This window comes from Medicago sativa, chromosome 8 (genome assembly GCF_051527215.1).
Source record: "Medicago sativa cultivar Bolivia chromosome 8, Bolivia_mono, whole genome shotgun sequence".
Taxonomy (NCBI): domain Eukaryota; kingdom Viridiplantae; phylum Streptophyta; class Magnoliopsida; order Fabales; family Fabaceae; genus Medicago; species Medicago sativa.
Window position 1 is genome coordinate 19733801 of NC_140756.1, and position 23438 is coordinate 19757238.

Here is a 23438-nt window from a genome sequence, read left to right on the forward strand (position 1 = left end):
CTTTCAAAACCATAACCACCCATCGCCACTACACACCCCGAAAAAAAACCCCTCTAAATCAAACCACCTGTTCGCATCATCAAAGCTGAGTCACACCTGAAAAGGTCCTATTCTAATACTCATTCAGCTTCCACTACTTCTCAACCTCCGGTCCACCGAAAGAACACCAAATTAACCCAAATCAAAACATGAATTGAAGAACTGACTCTCGATCTCGAATCAAAAGTGACCGGCCCACTAGATTTCAGATCCAAATCAGAAGGGTACCCCTAACCCCCGATCCACTAGAGAAACACCAAAACCAACCAAACAGGATTGCGACTAGATACCAATTCCCGATCTCGAAGTAAAAGTAACCGTCCCATCAGAATCCAGGACACAAAAATGGTAAGGCATTCGACATGATGTGGGGAGGTGCAAACATAATTCATATTAGAAAGGAAAAAGGCTCAGGTCAAAGGACCCACACACTCAAATCACCAAAACCACCCAAACACAATAAGAGCTAGCGACAGTAGATAAGGACCCAAAAACAGAGGCAACCTACAACTGAAACACCAAGAACTCACCACCCACAAAAAACACCACTAAGAATACCACCTCCTATACTAAACAACGTCTACCACCCCCTCTTAATCTGCTTCTATCCTCTAAGCGTTCCGACACCAAATCTGATTTTACTTTATCCACGACCACCCCATCCAACCACGCCATTAAACCCCACATAACGCCCAAATCCAAACTCAAAACCACCCATAACCACCACGAGCACCATCACCAAAATCCCTAACTTCAGCACCACCATTGTAACCACCACGAAACACCACTCCACAACCCAAGGCCCTCCCCCAAAGAGAACAAAACAACACCACAATCTCCTATGTATCACCACCGCTGTAAACCACCACCATCACCTCCTCTCACCGCCATCCTCGTGACCACGACCACAACATCAACACCATCACCTCTTCACACCACCAACATCGAGACCTACATCGCCACCAACACCGCCGTCACCTCCAAACACCACCAACATCGTGGCCTACATCACCGCTGTCACCTCCTCACACTACCAAAATCGTGGTCTACATCACCACCATCACCTCCTTTGGGACAAATCGGAACAAAAACAAAATGGATCCGGACTGAACACCGCGGACACGAACAAAGAACCACCAAGAGGATAACGCTACAAAGAACAGACACGTTTAGAATCAACATACCATGCCGCCGGCGCTACAGTGGCCATCGAAATCGAGTATCAACAACCGGACGCAAGAAACCGCCGTCAAGAGAACCGACACAGAAGGTGATGTGGATGGTTGGGCCATCTTCGCACCACCAAACTACCCTTTCTACATCTTGAAAGCTTGAGTTTGGATAAATGGGTTGAGCGGCGATGCAAATACAGAGAGAGGTCAGAGAGAGTAAGGTTACTATATATATATATCACACACACATTGTCTCTTCAATGAAATTTCACGAGTCTCTGGTACTCTCTCTGGACACATTTATAAGCAAAAAATTACTTTTTAGGTACAATAAATAATTAATGTATCTGACCTATAAATGTGACGAGATACATTAATCGGAGGGAGTATGTATTAACTATTCCTTGATCTACATTCGAGTTTTACCATAACTTTATGATTCCTACTTGCTTTTCTTCAATCTAAAACTTAGGAATTTGATATTGTAGTTTTCCAATTCTATATTAATCTTTCCGTCAATCAACTGGTTCCATTTATCTCAATCCTTCAATCAATTTCAATGGATTTGATCTATTAGAGATTTAATAGTTTCAATCTACAAATCTTGATTTTGAGAATGAAAGCACGGGAGAACAAAAGCTTGGGATACAAAAGGTTGTCGATGCAATACATTTGACAATATGTGCATGAAGAGTGAAGACTAACAAAGTGTATTTCCATGTTTTATTTCCTTAAATTGCATTAATTTGACAATTTCCATTGACAATAGATCTCTGTTGATGCACTACAAAATATTTGTATCTGTGTTTGTGTTGAGTTTGGTTAATTGACAATATAACAATGATTAAGTGGTTTTAAGAATACAAGTTAAGGGACTTTTTTTTCTTCATTGGGTTTCCACTTCCAAACATGAGAAATCAATGACTTTGATCAGCTTTTTTTTTTTTCTACTTGTGTTTAGCTAAAACAAATGTGTATGATTGATTAAGCCCTATTATATACACGATTTATTTACCAATTATAGTTTAACAAGTAAGAATTGGAAGTAAATAAAGACAATGTTCTAAAGATGGAAGTAAATAACTAAAGCAATGAAGAAGACATATGATGGATTAACTTTGGTAGAATGAATTTTCAAAGCGATACCACTAACACAATCAACATGTGATATATTACAAAGGTCATTTTCCATTCCATTGTTTGATATTATAAAGATTATTTTGAACCGACCAAAACTACATTGTGCATCGCGCCTAAATTTTTTGATTCAGGGTTCAAATTTTGACTACTAACATAAGATAATATGAGTTGCTTTCTACTAGTATTTTAGGAAGATTGCAATGGACTCTTTGAATATGATGTGTGCGGCTAAAATCTTGGATTAACGTTTGTGGAACACCAAAGCTTTACAATAAATTGAAAAAGATTACAATTCAGAAATCAAATTCTATCTAACGAAACTTCTAAATACTTCATAGTTTGAAGCTAAGGTTCTTACATGTACAGATTAGACTAATAGGCAGATTATAAAGGCCTCAGCCATTAACAATGTTCCACAATCCGTAAAGCACACACATTCACATCAATGATTGAGCTCCGCTTACTGGAAAGCAACTCACTCCATTTGATTGGCAGCAGCTTGCAATACTGTCTCGAGATCCATTCGGTACAGAGTTTTCTTCTAATTTTCTTATGTAACTCAGCAGAAGCCTTTGTTCTTGCTTTGTTATGTGTTCAAGCAATGCATGGTTATATCTTACATTAAATGCGATACATGGCTATATCCTACAATACACGCTAGTAGCATCACAATTCGAGACAAAACTGAACCCAGTTGATATGAATCTCTAGTATGTATCTATTTTAGACATGAATCTCATCAAGATAAAACTTTGCGGCACACTCAAGGTGCTGGCTTGGGTCCTTTCTTCTATATTCCCAAACTAGAGCATTCAAATTAATATACTAACTAGAAAGAGATTAATTTTGATATATTGTCGGTATAATAAGTTTTATACTGCCAACACATTACAACTAAGATTGTTCATGGTTAGATGGTAGAAAAACTGAACCATTATAAAATTTCTGTAAAACTGAATCAAACTGTTAAAGGTTCACCCCAAACGGAACTGAACTGGTGTGAAGGTTTGATGAACAGGTTCTGTGTTTCCAAACCAAACCAGAACTACTTTTACAGGAAAACGGAACTGTACATTTTCAAACTAAATTTTACCAAATTGCTATTATTAACTGATATTAGGGCTATTAAAAGAAAAAGAAAAAACTGAACCGAATATATGACTGTTGAAAAACCCAAAACCGAACTGAACCGTATCTAAAAAGAATCGAACTCTAAAGTTCCTGTCACAGTTTAGTTTTTTTCGGTGCGGTTTGGTTCCCTTTTTTTAAACACCACTCATTACAACCAATCATTTGTGTTACTTTAAAAGTAATTATGATTATGATTAAAGTTGAACTTTTTGATGATATGATGGTTATGATTGATTGAAAATGTAAACAAACTTTACACTACAAGCACTATGCAGTCATATGAGCCAAAGAACAAAGCTAAAATGTTTGACTATAGTTTAATAAGTTTCATGCTTTTTGCAATGTGATTTGATTGACAGGGATGCTAAGATATGGAATAAAATGTTTGATTGACTTATTTGAACTTATCTATTGACATAAACACTTGTTAAACGCCCATAGAAACAGCTTATGAGCCATAAGCTGCTTTCGTAAGCTACATTTGTGAGCTTACGGAAATGCAAACAACTTATCGATATGCCACTAGCTGTTTTTATAAGCTCTCCCAAACAATCTCACAAATGTTTATGTCAGTAGATAAGAGCAACTAAGTCAATCCAAACAGACCTTATAGGTTTCATGATTTTAATTGTTAATACAAGGACCAAGTAAAGCACTAAAAGAAGAAGCATAGAGCTACTGTTCTGATTGAAACACTTCTTGCAGTGTTTCAAATGGATGAAATTTTGTATGAGCTCACTTTATAACTATGTCGGCCTGAACTGGTTGCTACTAGGCAAAACACTTCGCTGACACTTGATGATTTTCTCACTCTTGATGCCTATATTATAATATTGTCATACTTCTCCCTGTGGAACTGTCAAAGCTTTGAATTTTGAATTGGTTCATACTTCATTATGGTTGATGATATAGTTTATTGTTTTGAATTCTGCCTTGTGTCACCTAACTTGTCTCTTATCTTTTCTTGATTTCATAGTTTAAATGTTATGCCTAATTGTTAAGATTAAGAATAAAGTCTGTGATTGTAGCTATTTTGAATGAACACTTATACTTTATGTCAACTAGTTACTTTAGGGTTTGTGTATTATATCTCACGAGTAGCAACAACACCGAGGCATATATCTTGTTGGTGTGTCAAGTGTGAATTAGAAATTGGATGGAAACGTAGATGTTGAACAACATATAAGTGAGGGAACCCATTTACCTAATGCCTTAACATTTTGGGTGAAGATATGGTGTCTAAGTCACTTGTATAGTTGTTTTTACCCCAACTGATCTTTGAAGGAAAGTGAGATCAAACATTTATTACAAATAATGGATACAACTCTGATCTTATTCAATACTAATAGAAAAAAGATTATTGTGTACAAGATGGTTTTACTAGAATTTGATGAAAGATCCTAGTGTAATAATTACCCATTGCAACTATTTCAAATTGCAAATTTTCCATTAGAAACGTATTTTCTAATTAATCAATAACTGCTCTTTCCACCTTTGGACCTACTTCTCTGTCTCTCTAGTCTTGCTTCAAGTAGTTTTGCCATCAATGTGTTTTCCTTTACTCCCTTTGGCAATTTGGTAGAAGACTCAGTTTTGTCAAAATCTGAAGCAATCAATGTTGATTTCCACAGTTTTATGTTGTCTTCTCCCATTTCACTTAATTTCTTCTTGACAAAGCAACTCTCATTATTATCATTACATGACATGTTCCTCTTCATGTTTTCTTGCAAGTGAAAGTCCTCAGTGATTTCCTTTGACAGAACCTCTTTCCTAATTGAACTTTTACTTCCTTTTTCTTGATGAAGCTCGGTAGCATTGTTTCTTTCCGTTTTGGAGCCAAGTTTCCGAAGTCCTTCAGTAGTAATCTCTTTAGGTTCAAAACCCTCATTATCAATGGAATCTTCTTGAGTCATATCTTGCAGTGGAAAGGAATCTATTGAATGCTGACAAGGATAAATTTGCCTGAGCTCTTTCGGCGAGGAGTAACCATATTTTTTAATATCAATGGAACGTTTTGCATGAAGAAATGTTTCTATATCAAAACCTAACTTGTCAACAATTGAGGTTCTATCTATGAAATCACTGCCAGATTGTGCTCTCTTCATTTGTGTGCGCTCATCAAGCCAACCTTCTGAAATATGAAGTATTAGCCGATCAACATTCTTCCCTTCAAGATAACCATTCTCAGAATTCTGCCTAAGACAATGAACTTTTTGTTCATAATTTTTTATTCCTTTGGCAAACTCGTCACACAAATTCTCCAAAAGTATTCGTGCTTTTCTCTCTTGTTCAAAGTTTCTCAAACAACTAGAGAATGAAGATTTTACTTCAGAAAGCTCACAAGCAAGCCTCTGTTGCAAGCTTTCAGAGTGCTTTCGTAGCCTTCTCTCGTCTTCTAGCTCTTCTTTAAGTGATTTTACAGCAGTTTGAATTCTATCATGTTCTTTAATCTTCCTAACAAGATTTTCCACTGTCATTTGCTTCATTAATTTCTCCATTTCCTGTCTGTTCATTTGTTTCTCTCGTATTAACTCCTTCATCCGTGTTTGAGAGCGATTTAGTTCCGTTTTTAAGGCTTTCACTGCTGATATATTTGATGCATGCTGTTCTTCTTGAGTCCATATTCGGTTAATTACATTAAGTAACTCCTTTGATGTCGTAAGGCTGTACCTTGACTCTTCAATTACACCTTTGAAATCTGTGGAGCTTGTAGAGGTTACTTCATGTTTATATGGTGCAACCTGTTTAAAGCAAATAACGTCTGCATCATTGTGTAACAGCTCCAAAGGATTACAAAACACTTTGAACATAAAAATTGTCTAGAAGGATCAGTGAACAAAAGAAATCCATGATGACTAAGGTTTTGTTTGACAATGCCAAACACTAGCTTATAGCGCATCACCTCGAATGAAATAAGGTACGAGCATGACTTTATAAGTGGGGGCAGTCATCACCTTAGAAGCCGGTTTTGTATGCGTTGAGTTAGGCTCAACCCAAATTCTAATAGTTTTGAACAAGGAGAATGTGATATAGAACATGTAAAAGTTTCACTGTACAAAAATATGCTTACTTCAACTGAGCTATTGTAACAAGGATATGCAGGTGGTAGAGCATAGGCTTTTCTACCAACTGATTTATAGCGCTGAACAAGTGATGCGACGACATGCCTTCTTATGGTACTAGCAGATGGTGACTGAAGTAATAAACAGTCAACATTTCAGAAGAAAAACATTAAAGCTTCAATACAATGAATCAGAGACATTATACAAATGTTTCTCCATTCAACAGTAGTATCCAAAAACGCAGACAACAAAATTAACTTTAGGAAATGAGCCATTCTAATGACAACATATAGGTCAGAATTGTTGGGATTTCCATTTGTAAGGCAATAGAAAAAGAAACAATAAATTAAATGGGAATAAATTTATCAAAGGAATAATTAAAAGTAAAAGTTTAAGGATATGCATGTGTGATGGAACTAAGTGGAACAGATGGGACACCCCTGACCACCAAATCATATCCCAAGTGAACAAGCTCTTGTTAGACCACAAAATGAGGTAAATGAAAAATCAACAAGTAAGGTAAGTCAAAAGGAGGAAATTCCTAGACACTTCTTTTGAACTAGCCCATAAACTATGAAGCACGGATATGGACACTAGACATGACACGGACACTGACACGTCGACACCCCTAATAATTTAAGAAAACCATATAATTCAATGTAATCATATGTGTCGGTGTCGGACCTGATGCATGTTCGACATCGGGACACATCTAATCCGATGAGTCTCCATGCTTCATAGCCCATGAATCACTATGAAATATGGACACAAGCACATGGAGGGACACCAGACAAAATGCTGACAATGATATACCTAGACACAAGTAATTGAATGTAACTACTCGAGACAAGTAATTGAGTGTAACTACGTGTAGGTGTTGTGTTAATGTTGAAACCCGACATGCCTTAAATATGAAGCGTCGGTGCTACATAACATAGAAGCTAATCACATATGAGTAGAGACAAGACAATATAGGTATGTCTCAAAGACAATATAGGTAACTAAGAAAAGAAGGAAAAAAAACAAGCAGTTAGTGTTTAATAGTGCAAAACAAACAATTAACACAGAGAAACATAAAAAAAACATAAAAAACAGCACGTAAACTAAGACTAAACCTGGTCAGAAGGGGTGCTTTGGTGGTGGAGACGGCGGCGGCGGCGGAGAGTGGTCCCACCATGTTTGTTCATTTTAGCAAATGGTGTATGTTGAATTTGCCAAAGGTTGGCACAAAGTTTTCTAGCAGAAATGGTTGAAGTTGAAACAATACTATTTTGTTGAGATGGAGGGTCAAATCTCCATGTGGTTGATGGAGTACTACAAATTCCTCCCTTTTTCCCTACCAAAACACCTTTCTTCCACTTTTCAACCATTACTATTCTCTTTTTGTCCCCTCTCTCACACACAAAACTCATTGTTTAAGTTTGAAAATCACAGACTTTACAATGTTTCTTGTCTTCTATGTTCTGCAGGTTCCATGAACAAGTTATGTGTTACCAAACTTATTTATAGCCACATCAGCAGTGCCAGTTACTTCTTCATATATAGATGGGTCCACTATCATTATTTCCTCCCCCAAAATCCCCTAATTTTAGATATCTTTGTCACCCACCAATGAAATTAGTTAATCATTCCTTTTCTTTTTTTTAATAAATTAGTTAGTTAATCATTATCTTCCTTAACATAAAACTCATTTATCCCATGCATAGGGTTAATTTAGCCGATAAAAGTAAGTTTATTAAGAGTTTAGCTAACACTACAACATATATTAGATCTAGTAATATTTGAAAAATGTTACTGAATCAAAAACAAATGTTACTATTTTGATTTAGTAACATTTGATAAATGTTACCTAAAGCCTAATACGCAACTTTCAATGAGAAGTACTTATTGAATACTTCTTATGTTCCAAATTATATGTCGCTTTGGAGAAAAAATTTGTCCCAAATTATGTGTCGCTTCACAATACAATGAAACATTAATGTTATTTTTCCTATTATATCTTTAACTATTTATTATTCTCTCTTCTTTCAATTTTTTCATTTATATTTATTAAGGATAATTTTGTAAAACAACTTATAATATCTTTCTCACACAAAATTAATTACATATCCTAATACATGTGAAATGTCTAAAACGTCATATAATTTAAAAGAGATGGAGTAATATCTTTATCGTACTCATTAATCAACATTTGTCGTGTTTTAAGGTTATATCTTACTCCCTCCGTCCCTATATATAAGCACACTTTGCCTCTAATAAAATGGTGCTTATATATATGGACGGAGGGAGTATTAGTTTTCTAAAATTGTCATTATGATTATTGACATTATTATTCTACCATCTTAGTTTACTATTAAGAACTTTTATATTTTCATCGTTGCGACTGCTTGTATGTGTGTAAACAGATTCTTGATAAAGTGAAGGGGAATCACATTTTAGTCTCATTATTACAATGATTGAAAAATTCATTTATTTGTTTGTGATTTTATATGACTACAAACTCTTTGTAAGTGCTGTCCTTTCTTGATTCTTACGGTTGCAAACAAACAGATAAATGTCATGATGCCAACAAGGACCTGAAAGAGAAAGGGGAAAAGAAAAGCCAAAAGTTACGATATGCAAATTTGAATTTGTCATTTTGCTTTCTTTCATGATTAAATAATCTAAGCTACTCTATAAAGGTCACAAGGGTCTTGAATTGGAGTTTTTCTATTTTTTGTATACAATTATGAAAAAAAATATCTTACAAGACAGTGCCATATGTCAGTTTCTGACAGTACCACCATCTGGAATGGCGGTATTAACCATTACAAGACAAAAAAAAATCTAAAAGTGTGTCATTTGTGTAAATAAATCTTAAAGGGGTTGGACATAGAATTTTTTTAGGGTTAGAAAAAAATCGTAATTTTAAGCAGATTTTTATCACTAAGAATGTGTATAATCAAGAATAAACTCTTCTTTTTTAAAGTATACTTTCAAATTGACTTTAAGGGAGAAAAAAGAAAATCTCTCATTTTGTGTTGTCTTGGTCAATACACCAATGTAGGGCTTAAGTTAGGGACTCATGAATCCATGGTCCACACATTAGACACACAACTTTGCAAATGGTCCAATGAGACCCTCATGATCATGAAGACATGGACAAAAAGGAACTTATGGTCAGCCTTCCCTATAATGTCATGCATTGGAGAATTTACTCCCTTGACAAGTATTTCTTTAACTTCTCAAGTTATTATTTTTATCATCATGAAAAGCCAATGCAATAGAGTACTATTCAAGGGTTTTGTGCCCTTGTGGGTAGATATTGTACAAACTTAACTCTCCCTTTTTTGTCTTTCGATCAACATCAATGGCTATATATATGACATTGAAAGAAGATTAATTGGACAATAAAATTGCCACCAAACCTACAGTTTGCCCAATAGGGAAAGTGCATAACAAGAGTGAGAGGACCACAATTATCCTTATTGGACCACTTCTTTTAGTAGAATAATCTTATCCTTTTTGAATTAATTGTGGTCCAAGACCTTGTTTTTAACTGACATCAACAAGTTTTTTTATATCCAACATAGGTAATGATTGTATGATGGTGTAAATATATTTACCATTTTCTATATCATGCAACTTCCCCTTTCACATAAATAACTGTATTGAAACTTTATTAGCTAGGAAGAGTCATCAACATTAATCATAATGAATCACTTTAGCAAAGTACACAACAACCAATTTCATACCCTAAAAATAGAAAGTACACCACGACCCATGTGAATTTACAAATGTAGAAGCCTATTTATCTCTTCCAAAAGATTAGCGGAACTCGAACCAAAACCTCTTGATTAAAACTTGTCTATTTTCCACATTTCTCTATTACACCACACCTAACTAGTTCACATCCTTTTTAACAACATATAAACAATGATTACTATGAAAAAAATATTAAAAAAATCAATTATTAACTTTATTATATTTCATAATATGTGTTTAAAAACTTTAAACAATACTTACTTTTAAACGGATGGAGTAACAATAATTCATAACTTTTGCGTGAAATAAAGTCAATTGTGCGTAAGACCCATAAAATACAGCATAATAACACATTAAGAGTGATTCTAGTTTCATCCTCAACACGAAACCACTTTTTCTAAAAGGCACTCTTAAAATATCAATACCAAGAAAAAAATTTGAGAGGAAAATATCATTACCAAGTTATTAGTATTTTGAAACCTCAAGATCACTCTATACGGGAAATGCAAGATGAATGTAGGTTCCTCTAAAGCAGGTGCACCATGAGCAAGATGAGCAAATTCACGGAGACAAATACATTCTATCATCGAGTCATTATCATCAATTCAATGTCCATTGGCGTAGTTAGCCATCTTTCTATGAGGGGGTCAAATATAAAGAAATAAGAGAAAAAAATATATTGAATGTTGTCTTGTTAACTTTTATTGTTTAAGATGTCAAAAATATCAAAATAAGACGAAATACGTTTAAGAAACAAGTGAGTATCTATTAACATTTTTTTTTTTGGTACAAATCTATTAACATTTTTATTTCTACAAGTTTTTGACAAATAAATTCATTTATAGTAGTTAAATATATATATTATCAGTGTGACTAATTATTAAATTTTCTAACCTATTCAGATAAGAAAATATTTTTTGGATAGCTATAGCTTCGTCCTGTCAATGTTGATCAAGTGATCATCATTGGCAAACAGCCTTCCATGCTTTGTCTTGACCTTGAGCACATTATCCTCAAATTTCAAGAATTCGATCACTGCAACATACTCCACCAATTCTATGAACATCTTCCTTGTAACAATTTTATCTACACAAGCATGGAGAACAATAATTATACAACTTGCAAAATATTTCATTTTATCAAAACAATATACTAATATAGTAAAAGGGACCACACGTTATTTATATATTCAAAGAAGATCATACGTCTTTATTATGGTTTTTTTTTTTAGGAAATCATACGTCTTTATTCTGTTGTTTTCCAGCAGAGCTTATTCAATATAGCACATTCCACTAAGAGTGTTTGGATGAGGCAATAAGAAATTATAGAGAAACTATAATATTCTAGGAGATAATCAATTCTTCAATTGAAATATCTTTCTTTAAAAAAAATATCTTCGGGATAGAGTATTAATGTTATTCATCCTTAAACTTTGTTGGACTACTTTTTTTATAAATATATAATGAAAAGTGATTTAAAATGAATATTCAAAAACTTTTGCCCAAGGGCTAATTCGCATAGTATGAAAAGATAGGGTTCAGTCTACAACTTTTTATAAAACTAGGGACAAATTTGCAAATTTTGGAAAAAAATTATAGGGACCAATCTGCAACTATTTTATGAATTATATGGACCAATTTGAAATATATAGGGATCAATCGGCGGAAACCAAAACGTTAATTTTTTAAAACTCGTTATCCAACACAAAGACCGACTAATCCGAAAGTTTTTTTTTTAAGAAACTAAATTAGCCCACCCAAAAAGTTAATATTTGAAATTTTCTAAATTTAACTTTCATAAAATACTTCATGAAATTCCTTCATTTTAAAAATTATACAAATTAATTAATGGTCCAAATATTGAAATTTATATTGGAAAATTTAAATTACCTTCTAAAATTGCAATACCCTAAAAATTTCTCTAGTCCCAAAGCTATAAAAGTGTATACATTCGTTTCTTGTAAGTTCAATTCAGTTTGTAGCTGTATAGACATTTGATGTGTTGGAGCGTAGGTTCGAACTCACGATTTTCACTTTTTTTACACTTAAAATGTGAGATTCTCGCCACATGAAGAAAATTATACATACATCCCTTTCACAAGGAAGATTTATTAATTTCTCTCATTTAATTTCCCTTCCCGAGTTGGAGTATATAAACCCACCTAAGGCAGGTTGTGATTTAGATCAAGTCATAACAAAATTATTCAAGGAAAAAAAATGTAAAACTCTTTCACAAGGAAAATTTATTCAAGGACTTTTGGGGTCTCTTCAAATGGGCATTTAATCTTCTTTTTTTCTCTCCTTATTAACGAATGTTTAATAGAATAACAAGAGAGAGGAGAATATGTGAGGACTATAAACATAGAAAGTTGAAGAGTTACTTGAAGCTTAAAAAACTAGACACAACAAGTCCAGCAATAATACCGTAAATGTCTCAACTATACATTGATCCATTTTTCAAAGTGATTGGGAGCATGAAAGGAGCAAATCACAAGTTCAAATGCATTTTGTCATACAAGACACAGTGTCTATTAAAGAAATTTTCTGCTGGAATAAGACATGTTCCAAGTTTTAAACCTATATTTAGTCACTATCAATCTCATTCACCATTTACCATTCAATTTTCACAATCCATATAAAACAAATTTTCAAAAGGGAATATAAATGTTCAAATCACAGCAAACATGGAAAACATATTTATTGATCCCCGACAAGGACACCAAAATTACTCAACAAAACAAAAGCTCGTTCTTTTTGTCACATACAACATTAGATTTTTGGCCTAGCTACAAGTAACATGTGCAGTGTTTGGAAAAACAGTACAAACTAAGAAAACACAAGGCAGAATAGTAAATAGAATCGTGAAACAGAAAAATGAAAGTAACCTCTAACTTTTCAGAATCTTAAAAAGGCAATTAGTACACTGGCTTCTCAAAAGAAAGCACTACCTAAGCCATAAGTGATACTCAACCAACATATATATAAGAATTGAATTGAAAATAGACCTATAGTTAAATTAATAACCTATTAGCCTATGAAAATTCACGAGATTCCCTTCTTAGCATATTAATATTATCAAGAGGAAAGAAATAAATACATCAATCACCCCAAAAGAATGGCATAGGGATCCAATGTATTCAATAATTAATATTCATCGAACCAGATCCAGAAGTTCCGTTCTTGACTCCTTCAAAATCCACTTTCTAGCATATCATGTTGGAAATTTAAATGTAAGTATTATGATAACACAAGAACGCTTAAATGAAGTGACACTAGCTGCAACAACATTAGGCATGCAACAACGTTAAACTTTTTAAGAAGAGTTTGTCGTCTTGAGTCTATCAAAATTTGAGGGATTAGTTTCCGCAGTTGTACGCGGATGATACTTAGTTTACAATAAAAAAAATAGTTATAATATAAGAGTTTAATTGTGTGTACGAAACTGTTTTGATTGGTTCTGTGTGCAAAACTGTTTTGGACCGTCAACCACTCAACCTACTACAATTAAACTCAATATAAATGTAAAATGTTTGTATACATTGACGGTTTACAATAAACCTACTACAATAGAAGTTTGTTGACATATTAATTTCGGAAGTAATATAATAAAATGACACAATAATGTGTAATATAATAATTAAATAAAAGTGCAAATGTCTCGTGTGCCTAACTCATTGCAAGAGTCGGTGTTTTTGTTTTTTAATAATTAAATAAAAGAGCTGATGTTTGAATTTGAGATTCCTTGCTTACTCATTTTAACAAGTAAATTATTTGACAAAAAAACAAAAAGATAAAAGGAAAAATGAGTTTGTTTGTGAACTATTTGGACTCTATACATTGCAAGCTCATACAAATTTATTTGATTAATTAAATTAAAAAAAATCAAGATTAAGATCAAACTCGATTATCATTATTAAATTAGCAAAGTTCAAAATTAACAAATTTAAGATTAAGATCAAACTCGACTTGTGAATAGTCCGTTTTTATATAATTCTATCATTTCATAGTGAGTGACATATTTGATATTAAAATGTTTATTTAATATTAAACAAATTAACTTATAGGAATTATTTGGATATATATATTCATGGTTATATCACTTTTTTTTTAGCAAGGTTTATATCACATATGCTCATGCATGTTTGTTTGAAGAATAAATAATATGAAATATAATAACTAAGATGAAGAGAAAAATGTAATCATGAAAAACAACATTTGTCTTAAAACACGTATTTGCACTTAAAAACATAGAAACTATTGTACTAAAAAGATATACTTTGTAAAAATACATAAAAACTAACAACATAAATATTTGTAGAAATGTTTTAAGAATTAATATAGCAACATAACATCATGGTGCTTTGTCAAAACAAAAACATAACATGTCCACGTGAGCTTAGCTCAGTTGGTATGGACAATGCATACTATATGCCAGATCCGGGGTTCGAACCCCGACCACCACAAAAAAACAAAAACATAACATCATGCATATGGTGAGATATAATTTGGTGCATGTTTAAAAAAAATTATACCTGGAATTGTTATGAAATTCAAATTTATTTTCAGAATAAGTTTAGATAATTTATTCATCATATGGAGTTATAGTTAAAAATTAAAATTAAGTTGTTTTTGGTTCAATCTTTGTCGACAAAATCCTATCAAAGTAGTCCCATGGCTATCCTGAATGGGCTTCTCTTGGGCTTTATGGTAGACCTGATTATCTTTTGGAAATCACTGTTTAGGCCTTCCCCCCCCCCCCCCCCCCCCAAACTCCAAAAATACCCATGTATAATCATTGAAAGTTGTGTTCCAATGCTCTCAGAAGTTACGTTCTCATACTATTGGAAGTTATCTTCCGTTCAAATATGGTAATAAAATCACAAAAAAATAAATAAATATCACTCTAACTTTCGAAGTGAAAAATTAACCGAACGAACTTTTTCGAGGGGTTGAAAAGAAAGGAAGAAGTGAGAGTGCAATGAGAAAATGAGGGAGAAGGGAGAAAACTCAAAAATTCTTTGAGTTTTGGTGTGAGTTCGAATGAGACCCTTGCACCCTTTATATATTGTGAAGACTAAAAGGGAAATAAATAGGGACGACTTAGATTGCATGATCGTTGGGAAACGAACGGTCCAATGAAAGCGACAATTAAAGTCGGCGCTAAAGTGTTAGATAGTAGAGGGCGTGTGCGGGAGTGTTTGACACGGGTTGGTGCATGTAAAATGGTGACGTGTATCAAAACCAAAAGGGTAAAATATGCTTTTCGTCCCTGCAATTATAGGCCATTTGAATTTTCGTCCTTGAGCTTACTAATCCTCCCATTTCGTCCCTGTAAAAGTTAATCACTTGAAATTTCGTCCCTCTCCCCTTTTAATCACTGCCACGTCAGCAAATTACCAAAATGGCATGGGAATTGACGAAAATACCCCTGTCTTATTTATTTTTTTTTTTCCTTCAAAAAATTTTTTCCCAAATTTTTTTTTACGATTTTTTCTCCGAAAAATTTCAGTTTTTTCAGTTTTAATTTTAACGTTTTTTTTTTCCAAAATTTTTTATGATTTTTAATTATTTTTTCAGATTTTTTTAATTTAAAAAAAGAATTTTCAAAATTTTGAAATTTTTTTTAAGGAAAAAAAATAAGCCAGGGGTATTTTCGTCAATTCCCCATGCCATTTTGGTAATTTGCTGACGTGGCAGTGATTAAAAGGGGAGAGGGACGAAATTTCAAGTGATTAACTTTTACAGGGACGAAATGGGAGGATTAGTAAGCTCAGGGACGAAAATTCAAATGGCCTATAATTGCAGGGACGAAAAACATATTTTACCCAAACCAAAAATTCCAAAAAAATAATTATTAATCTAAGGTTTTTTGTTCTTAAAAAAATACACCACATATACCAAACTAGATCATATGAAAAGTGTCTCAATGACCGATTGAAGAATACGATCTAGGCATCGAGGAATGATGATTGATTCTACATAAAGGTGATCAACCGGTTACAACTAAATAGAAGCTTTCCAATAAATGGAAACACATTTGGAAAATAATCCCTTTGAAGATAGAGACCCGTTTTCTTACATTATAAACGTTACAGCATACAAAAATAAATAATTGTAAGTTGCAACTGTTAATGTTGAGAATCACATAATAGGAAGACAGTTTTGAAATGTTGCCTCAGTCCAAAAAATTATGAGTATAAAAATTATAAAGTATATTTGATGCCGCATATTTGATTTTTATCCCATCATCTATGTCAATGTCGCTAGAATCAATGTCGAAGAATAGTGTTCCAATTACATGGTCACTAATCACTATCACGAAGTATCAGGGAAAGAATTACTTAAATAATAATAGATTATTGTTAAATAGTTGGCCATAGCCACTAATTTGATACTACAACTAGTCGTTTACTACTATCAAATATAAAATATTAGGTGTTATGTTAGAGGGTTCAACTAATTAGAGTTAAAATTTGAAGAAGTTTAAAAACAATGTCACGATTCAAACCTAGTGAATGAGAAAATACTAACACACATAATTATCAATATTTACCTAGAAAGAAATTAATTACAAAATATTATTGATTAAATTAAAATTTTATAGAATTGATATTAGTATTAAATTTATTAATAATGAAGATTATTGTTTAAAGTTTAACTTTCATATTATTTACCACTTACTTTTATATGAATAAAATGTTGCTTATTTGATTTTTATCAAAGAAGCTGAAATGAAATTATATATACCAAACAACTTTACTCTCCCTACATAAGGAGTGCTAGAGATAAATAAAAATGGAGTAACAATTACATCGAAATAGGTTTAAAACAAAACAAAACACGTCAAATACATAAAAGAGGATTAAACCATCACATGTGGTAATTAAAAGCAAAATTGACGCGATTTGCCTTCAACCACCAATAAAATTGAAGTTTGATGATGTTGATAAGGTGGTGAATAGCATCCTCCCTTTGCTGAAAAAATTGATTGTTCTGCTCTCTTCAAATAACTCAAACTGTAGAAAACCAAATAAATTGAAAGATATGACAAGTATTTTTAGAATAGACTCCAAAAACAGCAAACTGAATTAGATGATCCAAAATCTGATACAGGTTGACCACGATGAAGTTTGGCCAATTATAAACAGCGCATGGGTTGCTTACTTATTTGTTATAAATTATTAATTTAAAAAATTAAAACATTTAAATGAAAGAAAATTATCGATACAGTTCGAATTTGAAAGAATAAAATAAAAATGTGTATTTAGGAATAGAGGTAATACACCACTATTTTGAGCTAAAATGTGTAAGAAAATGTTGCATGATATTGTACGCAAAGTATGAGTTTGTGCATCAGTAAATCAGTTTGATGCAAGGGTGGATGAGCAACAAATGTGTCTAGATTGTCAACCTTAAGATGAGGCAGCCGACGGGGTGACACAAGGGTGGTCAAGATAGATTCAGGTTAGGGTAGGGAGAGAGAAGGATGCAAAAGGGGGAGATGATGTCGTGGAAAGGCTGCATAGACGATGTCTTTGTTTGAAAGTTTATAGCAAGAGAAAAAAGATCAAGGATAAATGGATGAGGAAAGGGAAATGACGGGGCAATCCCGTTTTTGAGTGAATGTGCACTTTTCTTAATTCGGTTAAAACCGTGTAATATGGTGAAACTCAAAATGCATTCAAGAATGACTTCAACGAATTTCGAATAGATTGTCGAATTCATCCCATCCCTTTATATGATACTCACAAACCAAATAAAATATTGATCATAAAATTTCAATCTCATCATTAAAAAAAAAAAAACACTCTTATATGAATAATAATTTATCACCTTTGCTTCCCTCCTCTCCAAAATTCTTCCCTTCTTTTTCCTCTAACTCTCAAACAAAACCTAAAGCTGCCACAACAACAAAAATGAGGTGTTTGATTGCATTGTGTACCCTTAATTACTTTACATAAAGTATTAATGAACATAGTTTTTTCAAATACAGTGAAATCCACATAATTAAGGTATTATTACTTAATTATAATTGGTTGTGACTCATTTGTCTTAGAGTGAAGTGTATGAATGACACAAAGACAAACTAATTTCACACTCAGTCAGCATTGGCAACAACTCCCATCCTAATCCCCAGGCTCTTTGAGAAGCCGTTTGAATATTCTAAAATTGTGAGCTAAGTAGTGATAGCCATTTAGAAAAGCAAAGTTTATTGAACCTTTATTTGTCACATCTCCACCAAGGAAAAAAAACCTACCTTTGCTATATACAAGAGCAGGCGTGGACCTCACTTCTCCACCAACCAAACCATCACAGAGCTTATTTTACATTTGAAAAAGTTTTTCAAAAATTTAATTTAATTAAAATAATGTTTTGTACGGACGACATACCTACTACACTCAATCATATATGACACATTACACATGCAGAACATAATGTGATCTGAGCATATAACATTATAATTGGCTCATCAATAAATCAAAGAGATTGCATGTGTTTGACAACTAAAAAAATAAAGGTACATAAAGTCCATTCAATATAATCAAGGAGCCGTACAGCTAACAAAAATATACTCATCAGAAATTTCACATATTTGAATTGCGACGCAATCAACCACATCTAAACCGTCCTGTTAAAACCAAACAGTCCAAATTTCGACATATGTTTTGATTTCTAAAGGATATCTACAATAGTAGCTGAAAATCTAGACCATCCGATCTTGGTTATAAGGTCTATATGTGACTGAGTGCATCCAGTCACATATTCACATGCCTTAGCACCTGTTTGGTTTCGCTGTCCCAAACGTGCATCTCAAAGAGTAACTTCCATGGAAATAGAGAAGCTAGGAAACCAAGCTTCCATGTTGAAATGGTTTCTTGCCGCAATTTTCAAAAACTAAACAGCGTTTCAAACATAGACTTATGATGTGTTTGGAATAGCGGGGGACAGCCACCAAACACACGTCCAGACTAAAGCTAGAATTTCCAACTTCGTAAAAATCATGTTAAAGTGGCATTGGGACGCGAGCATTGTGATTTAAACGCCAAACCAAAGAGAAACTTAATCATTCTGAATCTAATCTAATACAAGTTCTTAAAAGTAGTGCAAGTACACCTGATTGTTACACATTCTAAAAGGACACTGCCACTGCAAAACATAAGGATAGTGGTCCACTTGCAACTTGTCCAACCGAACATGTGATTGAAAAAAAACTGAAATTTCTCAAATAAACTTTGTAAACCAAAACTTTGGAAAGGTGTTTTTTTGCCAAATAAATTTAGATTCACCATAAAATATATGGGTATGCGACAGTGAAATGTTCTGCTATGATTAATATATGTGCCAGTAAGAAGTGGCAGATAAGTTCATATAATGCACAATGTACATCTCATTGAAATGCAACATAAAATTGATACAATGAAAAACTGTAAATAAAATATAGCTCTGTTGTATTTTCAAATGTTATAATAATATTCCAGAATCCATGAATAACCATAATTTATCGGCAAGTACACTTTGTATAAACTGTTGAAACATGAAACAGAGAAATCATATAAAATTTCAATTTAAGAACAATGGAGTAAATAGCCAAAAAACTTGGCACAATTGTCAATAAGGTTGATTTCTATGAATCACAAACTATGGAGCAATTTTAAGCCTAGGCTCAAAGCAAAAACCAGAAAAAAGCTGTAGAGGGAACCTCTTTGATACCGGGCATTTCTGTGACCATTTCCAGTGTTTAACGTTCATGTCAAATGTGAGAAGTGCGGGAGATCCATAACTTTGAATATATATTAGATCATCTATGCCACTGCTAGCGAAAACCTCATCAAACTCTCCAAAGCCTTGGAAGTATTTGTGCGGCATTCGGACAATCTCTTCCCACTTCTTATCACGAAGAACCCAGATACCAATTCCTTTGATTATGTCCGTTCGATCAGGTTTGCCAATACCTCCCACCATTACAAGTTTCTCCTTCATATTCATTAGACGGCCACATGTTAGAGAACAAGGCACCGGAATAAAGCTCCTTCTCAAGCTAGTTTGAGAAGATCGGCCGGAAATATTATACGCAACTACTGCATGTCGATTTTCCGGTGGAACAACTCCAGTAGAGTAAACTAGAAAATACAGCACACCATTGCAGATCACACTCTCATCTCCACCTCTCCACCCCACCAAAACCTCGGTTAGCGGCGTTGCCCAGGTCTCCTCCTCTGATTGGTAAATATGAATCGAAATATCCCACTGGACAAAGTTCTCAGGAACTTGTTTTGACTTCACAATCGCCACAGTATAACCGTGGGATTCCCTGTCGACTGACATTGCTAATGCGCCGTAATCAGAAAATCTCGACCCTGGAGGCTCCTGAAGCTTCCTGCAGATTTTGGTCATAGGATTGCACACGCATAATTCGCTTCTACTGTCATTATCCATGAAGCAAACTAAGCCATATGAAGAAGAAACCAACCAATTAGAAGTTCCAATGAAGGGAAGTTCAATGCAATACCATTTCCGAAGATTCGGATCATAAGCACAACCAGTTGGTTCATCAGAGCTAGTAAACATAAAGTACCAAGGCTTCTGTGGTGGCGAATTGGAAGGGTTCCACAGAAACCTTTCAGAAGTAACAATCTCATACCATCTTTTACACACACTGCTTGCTCTGAAAACGCTAGCAACCGGGAGATAGGCTAGCATACGCTCCAATAACTCGTCAGGCATTACATCCAGGGAAATAACAGTCCCTTCTTTGTCAACTTCATCGCCTGGTTCTGCTAACGAATCGATGTCCTTTGTCTCCTTTATTGTTTCAACATCATAGTGGCTGATCCATGCTGTATCTCCAGCCATGATAGAATCAAAAGTAAAGGCCTGATGAACACATATAAAGAAGAATCAGCTAACTATTGAAACAAAATACTAACACAATATTAAAGAAAATCAAAGATTGCATCACAGAGAGATATACTAGATCATAGCAAGTAAGCTAAACAAAGTAAAGCACCAAAACACAATGAAAAAAACAATTTCAAGTTAAATCATAAACCTACAATACCATCGGAAGGACATAAAGATCAGATTGATCAAAAATACCCCAGTTCAAACCCTGGCTGAAACAATCCTTAGTCAAGTTTTACTTATCTTCCGACCAAACTATGGATTACCAGTGTCACTTCACCCCCTATAAACTTGAGGGCTAAGACCATGAAGAAAATCAAATGCACAAATGCAGAAACAACAAAAAAAATTCCAACACATAATAAATATACAAATGATGAAATGGATACAATACAGCAAGGACACAACCATTGGATTTTACCAAGATAAGAACATTCTGTACATACAAATTTATCTCTATTTAAAAACAAACAATACAAAATCTGAACATGACAAAAGGACCAATATTAGGTAAAAAGGGATATTATAGACATAACCTATATCCTCCTTTTAGGTATTTTACAGGTCAAAATGTTAAGGCAAAGATGTATAGCTATTAAAAAAATTAAAAATGTATATATAACTTGTGTTACTAGTTAAAAGATCATGAACTGATTTGGTTTTTAGCAATCAAATCAAACCACATAAAAGTAAAGATCCTTAAAAAAGTTTGGTATTTTGAAACAAAACTTAATAATATTTTCCTTTAGCACTAGCAGGGATAACAGGACATGAATGAAATCCACACATAATACAAAGGAGTAGATTTTCATCAAACACAAGCAACCATTTTTTCATGTAAGAATGATTAAAAAGCCTAAAACTTGAGCAAATACTGCAAATTTCTGAATCCTTTAAAAAGGGTATTAAAAGCCAACATTTTTACAGCATCACCAATGTTGTAAAACTTTTTTACACATGCGTCAAATCAAATCACTCTATAATGCCGTTTTTAAGACAAATTCTTAAAATATCTCCACAAATATTTATGTGGCATGATTTGATTAGATGAATACATAAAACTGTAAAAAAAGAGTTTTACATATAAGAATCCAACAAAAAAAACATTTTTCCCAAACAAATTCTGTTTTCTGCACAGAGAATCAACATTTAGAACATCAACAATAACAATTTAAATAAAAAGGATCATTAATCCAAAAAATGAAAAACATTAATCAAATCAAATCAAATGATTATATACCCACAAAGCAAATATCCACCCTCCTTGATCCTGGATCAAAAATCAACACACGAAGCAATCTCAACATACATCAAATTCCAAAAACATTACAGATCAATAAACACAGATAAATATACATAAAATAAAATTTTAAAAAAATACCAACAAAAAAAAAACAACTTTTTGAGGATTGAAAGATGAAACAAATTTCATAGAGTGATACCTTATGTGAAAGAGCGAATCCAATAGTGTGGCTATGGAAAAGGGTATGAATTCATATTAAGCGAGTTTGTGAGAATATATAAATAGTGAAAAAATAAGGAAAAAAAAAAGTATGTATGGGTGGTGATGAAATTAGGAGTGAATGGGAATTAAGAGGAACCACAAAAGCATTGAAGTTTATAGTGAAAACAGAATAAGGGACGTATGAAATTTTCCTTAAAATGGAAGAACAACGAAATGGGTTGCTCTAGATTTGGTTGATAAACAAGGCCAAGCAAACACACTAAATAGAGAGAGAAAGAAAGAGAGTCTTTAGTGCTTTGCTTTTTTTGAGGGGAAGAGGGAAAAGGAGTGAGCTTAGTTTTTCTTTTTTATACTACTTTAGAAAGGAAAAAAAAACATTATTTTTATTTTTTAAGACATTATCTAGTGTTTTTGTACTTGTGTAACTCAAAATAATCATGGGTGTATAATCATGGGTTAGTTCAACTTACCCACGACGGTAACAAAGTTAAATCTCTTGATGAAATGTTTCGTTGTCTATTGTAGTGACTTCAAATTTGAATGATTATGTTCAACGATTGTATGCGAATGATATCTGAAATACACAAAACATTATTGTATAAAAGGATATTAGACCTTTAAAAAAATGGATATTGATTCAACGGTTGATCAATAGATTCAAATTATACATATCAAAACTTGGGACATGGTTAATTACTAAAACAACAAAGAATATTGCATGCATGCATCCATGTTTGTTAACTTTATTCTAGAAGGAAAAAAAGGCCCGATTTAAAATTATACA

The 23438-nt window shown here is 33.3% G+C and overlaps 2 protein-coding genes across 5 annotated transcripts; both read right to left on the reverse strand.

The window, feature by feature from the left end:
* Positions 1 to 4759: 4759 nt before the first annotated feature.
* LOC146897623 (uncharacterized protein At5g41620-like) lies at positions 4760 to 8020 on the reverse strand. Of its 2 annotated transcripts, XM_085734016.1 has the most exons (3): positions 7660 to 8020; positions 6553 to 6675; positions 4760 to 6223 (listed from the first exon to the last, which is right to left on the reverse strand). In XM_085734016.1, the coding sequence occupies exons 1-3, from the start codon at positions 7954 to 7956 to the stop codon at positions 4955 to 4957; spliced, it is 1689 nt and encodes a 562-aa protein (XP_085590142.1). In that variant the 5' UTR covers positions 7957 to 8020; the 3' UTR covers positions 4760 to 4954. The 2 variants fall into 2 exon arrangements, with proteins under 2 accessions (XP_085590142.1, XP_085590144.1); XM_085734018.1 differs by lacking the exon at positions 6553 to 6675.
* An 11693-nt stretch (positions 8021 to 19713) lies between these two features.
* Positions 19714 to 22989, reverse strand: LOC146897624 (F-box/kelch-repeat protein At3g61590-like). 3 transcript variants are annotated; one of them, XM_085733234.1, is made up of 3 exons: positions 22632 to 22975; positions 22434 to 22459; positions 19714 to 21162 (listed from the first exon to the last, which is right to left on the reverse strand). In XM_085733234.1, exon 3 carries the CDS (start codon positions 21139 to 21141, stop codon positions 19927 to 19929), a length of 1215 nt encoding a protein of 404 aa, XP_085589360.1. In that variant the 5' UTR covers positions 21142 to 21162; positions 22434 to 22459; positions 22632 to 22975; the 3' UTR covers positions 19714 to 19926. The 3 variants fall into 3 exon arrangements, with proteins under 3 accessions (XP_085589360.1, XP_085589359.1, XP_085589358.1); XM_085733233.1 differs by having other exon boundaries at positions 22430 to 22459; XM_085733232.1 differs by lacking the exon at positions 22434 to 22459 and having other exon boundaries at positions 22632 to 22989.
* Positions 22990 to 23438: the final 449 nt, after the last annotated feature.

Coding starts and splice junctions, on each gene's coding strand:
- LOC146897623 (XM_085734016.1), bottom strand. CDS start 7,956: ATGAGTTTTGTGTGTGAGAGAGGGGACAAAAAGAGAATAGTAATGGTT. Junction 6,676..7,659: donor AAAGCACCCCTTCTGACCAG/GTTTAGTCTTAG, acceptor TTATTACTTCAG/TCACCATCTGCTAGTACCAT. Junction 6,224..6,552: donor GTTACAATAGCTCAGTTGAA/GTAAGCATATTT, acceptor TGCTTTAAACAG/GTTGCACCATATAAACATGA.
- LOC146897624 (XM_085733232.1), bottom strand. CDS start 21,141: ATGGCTGGAGATACAGCATGGATCAGCCACTATGATGTTGAAACAATA.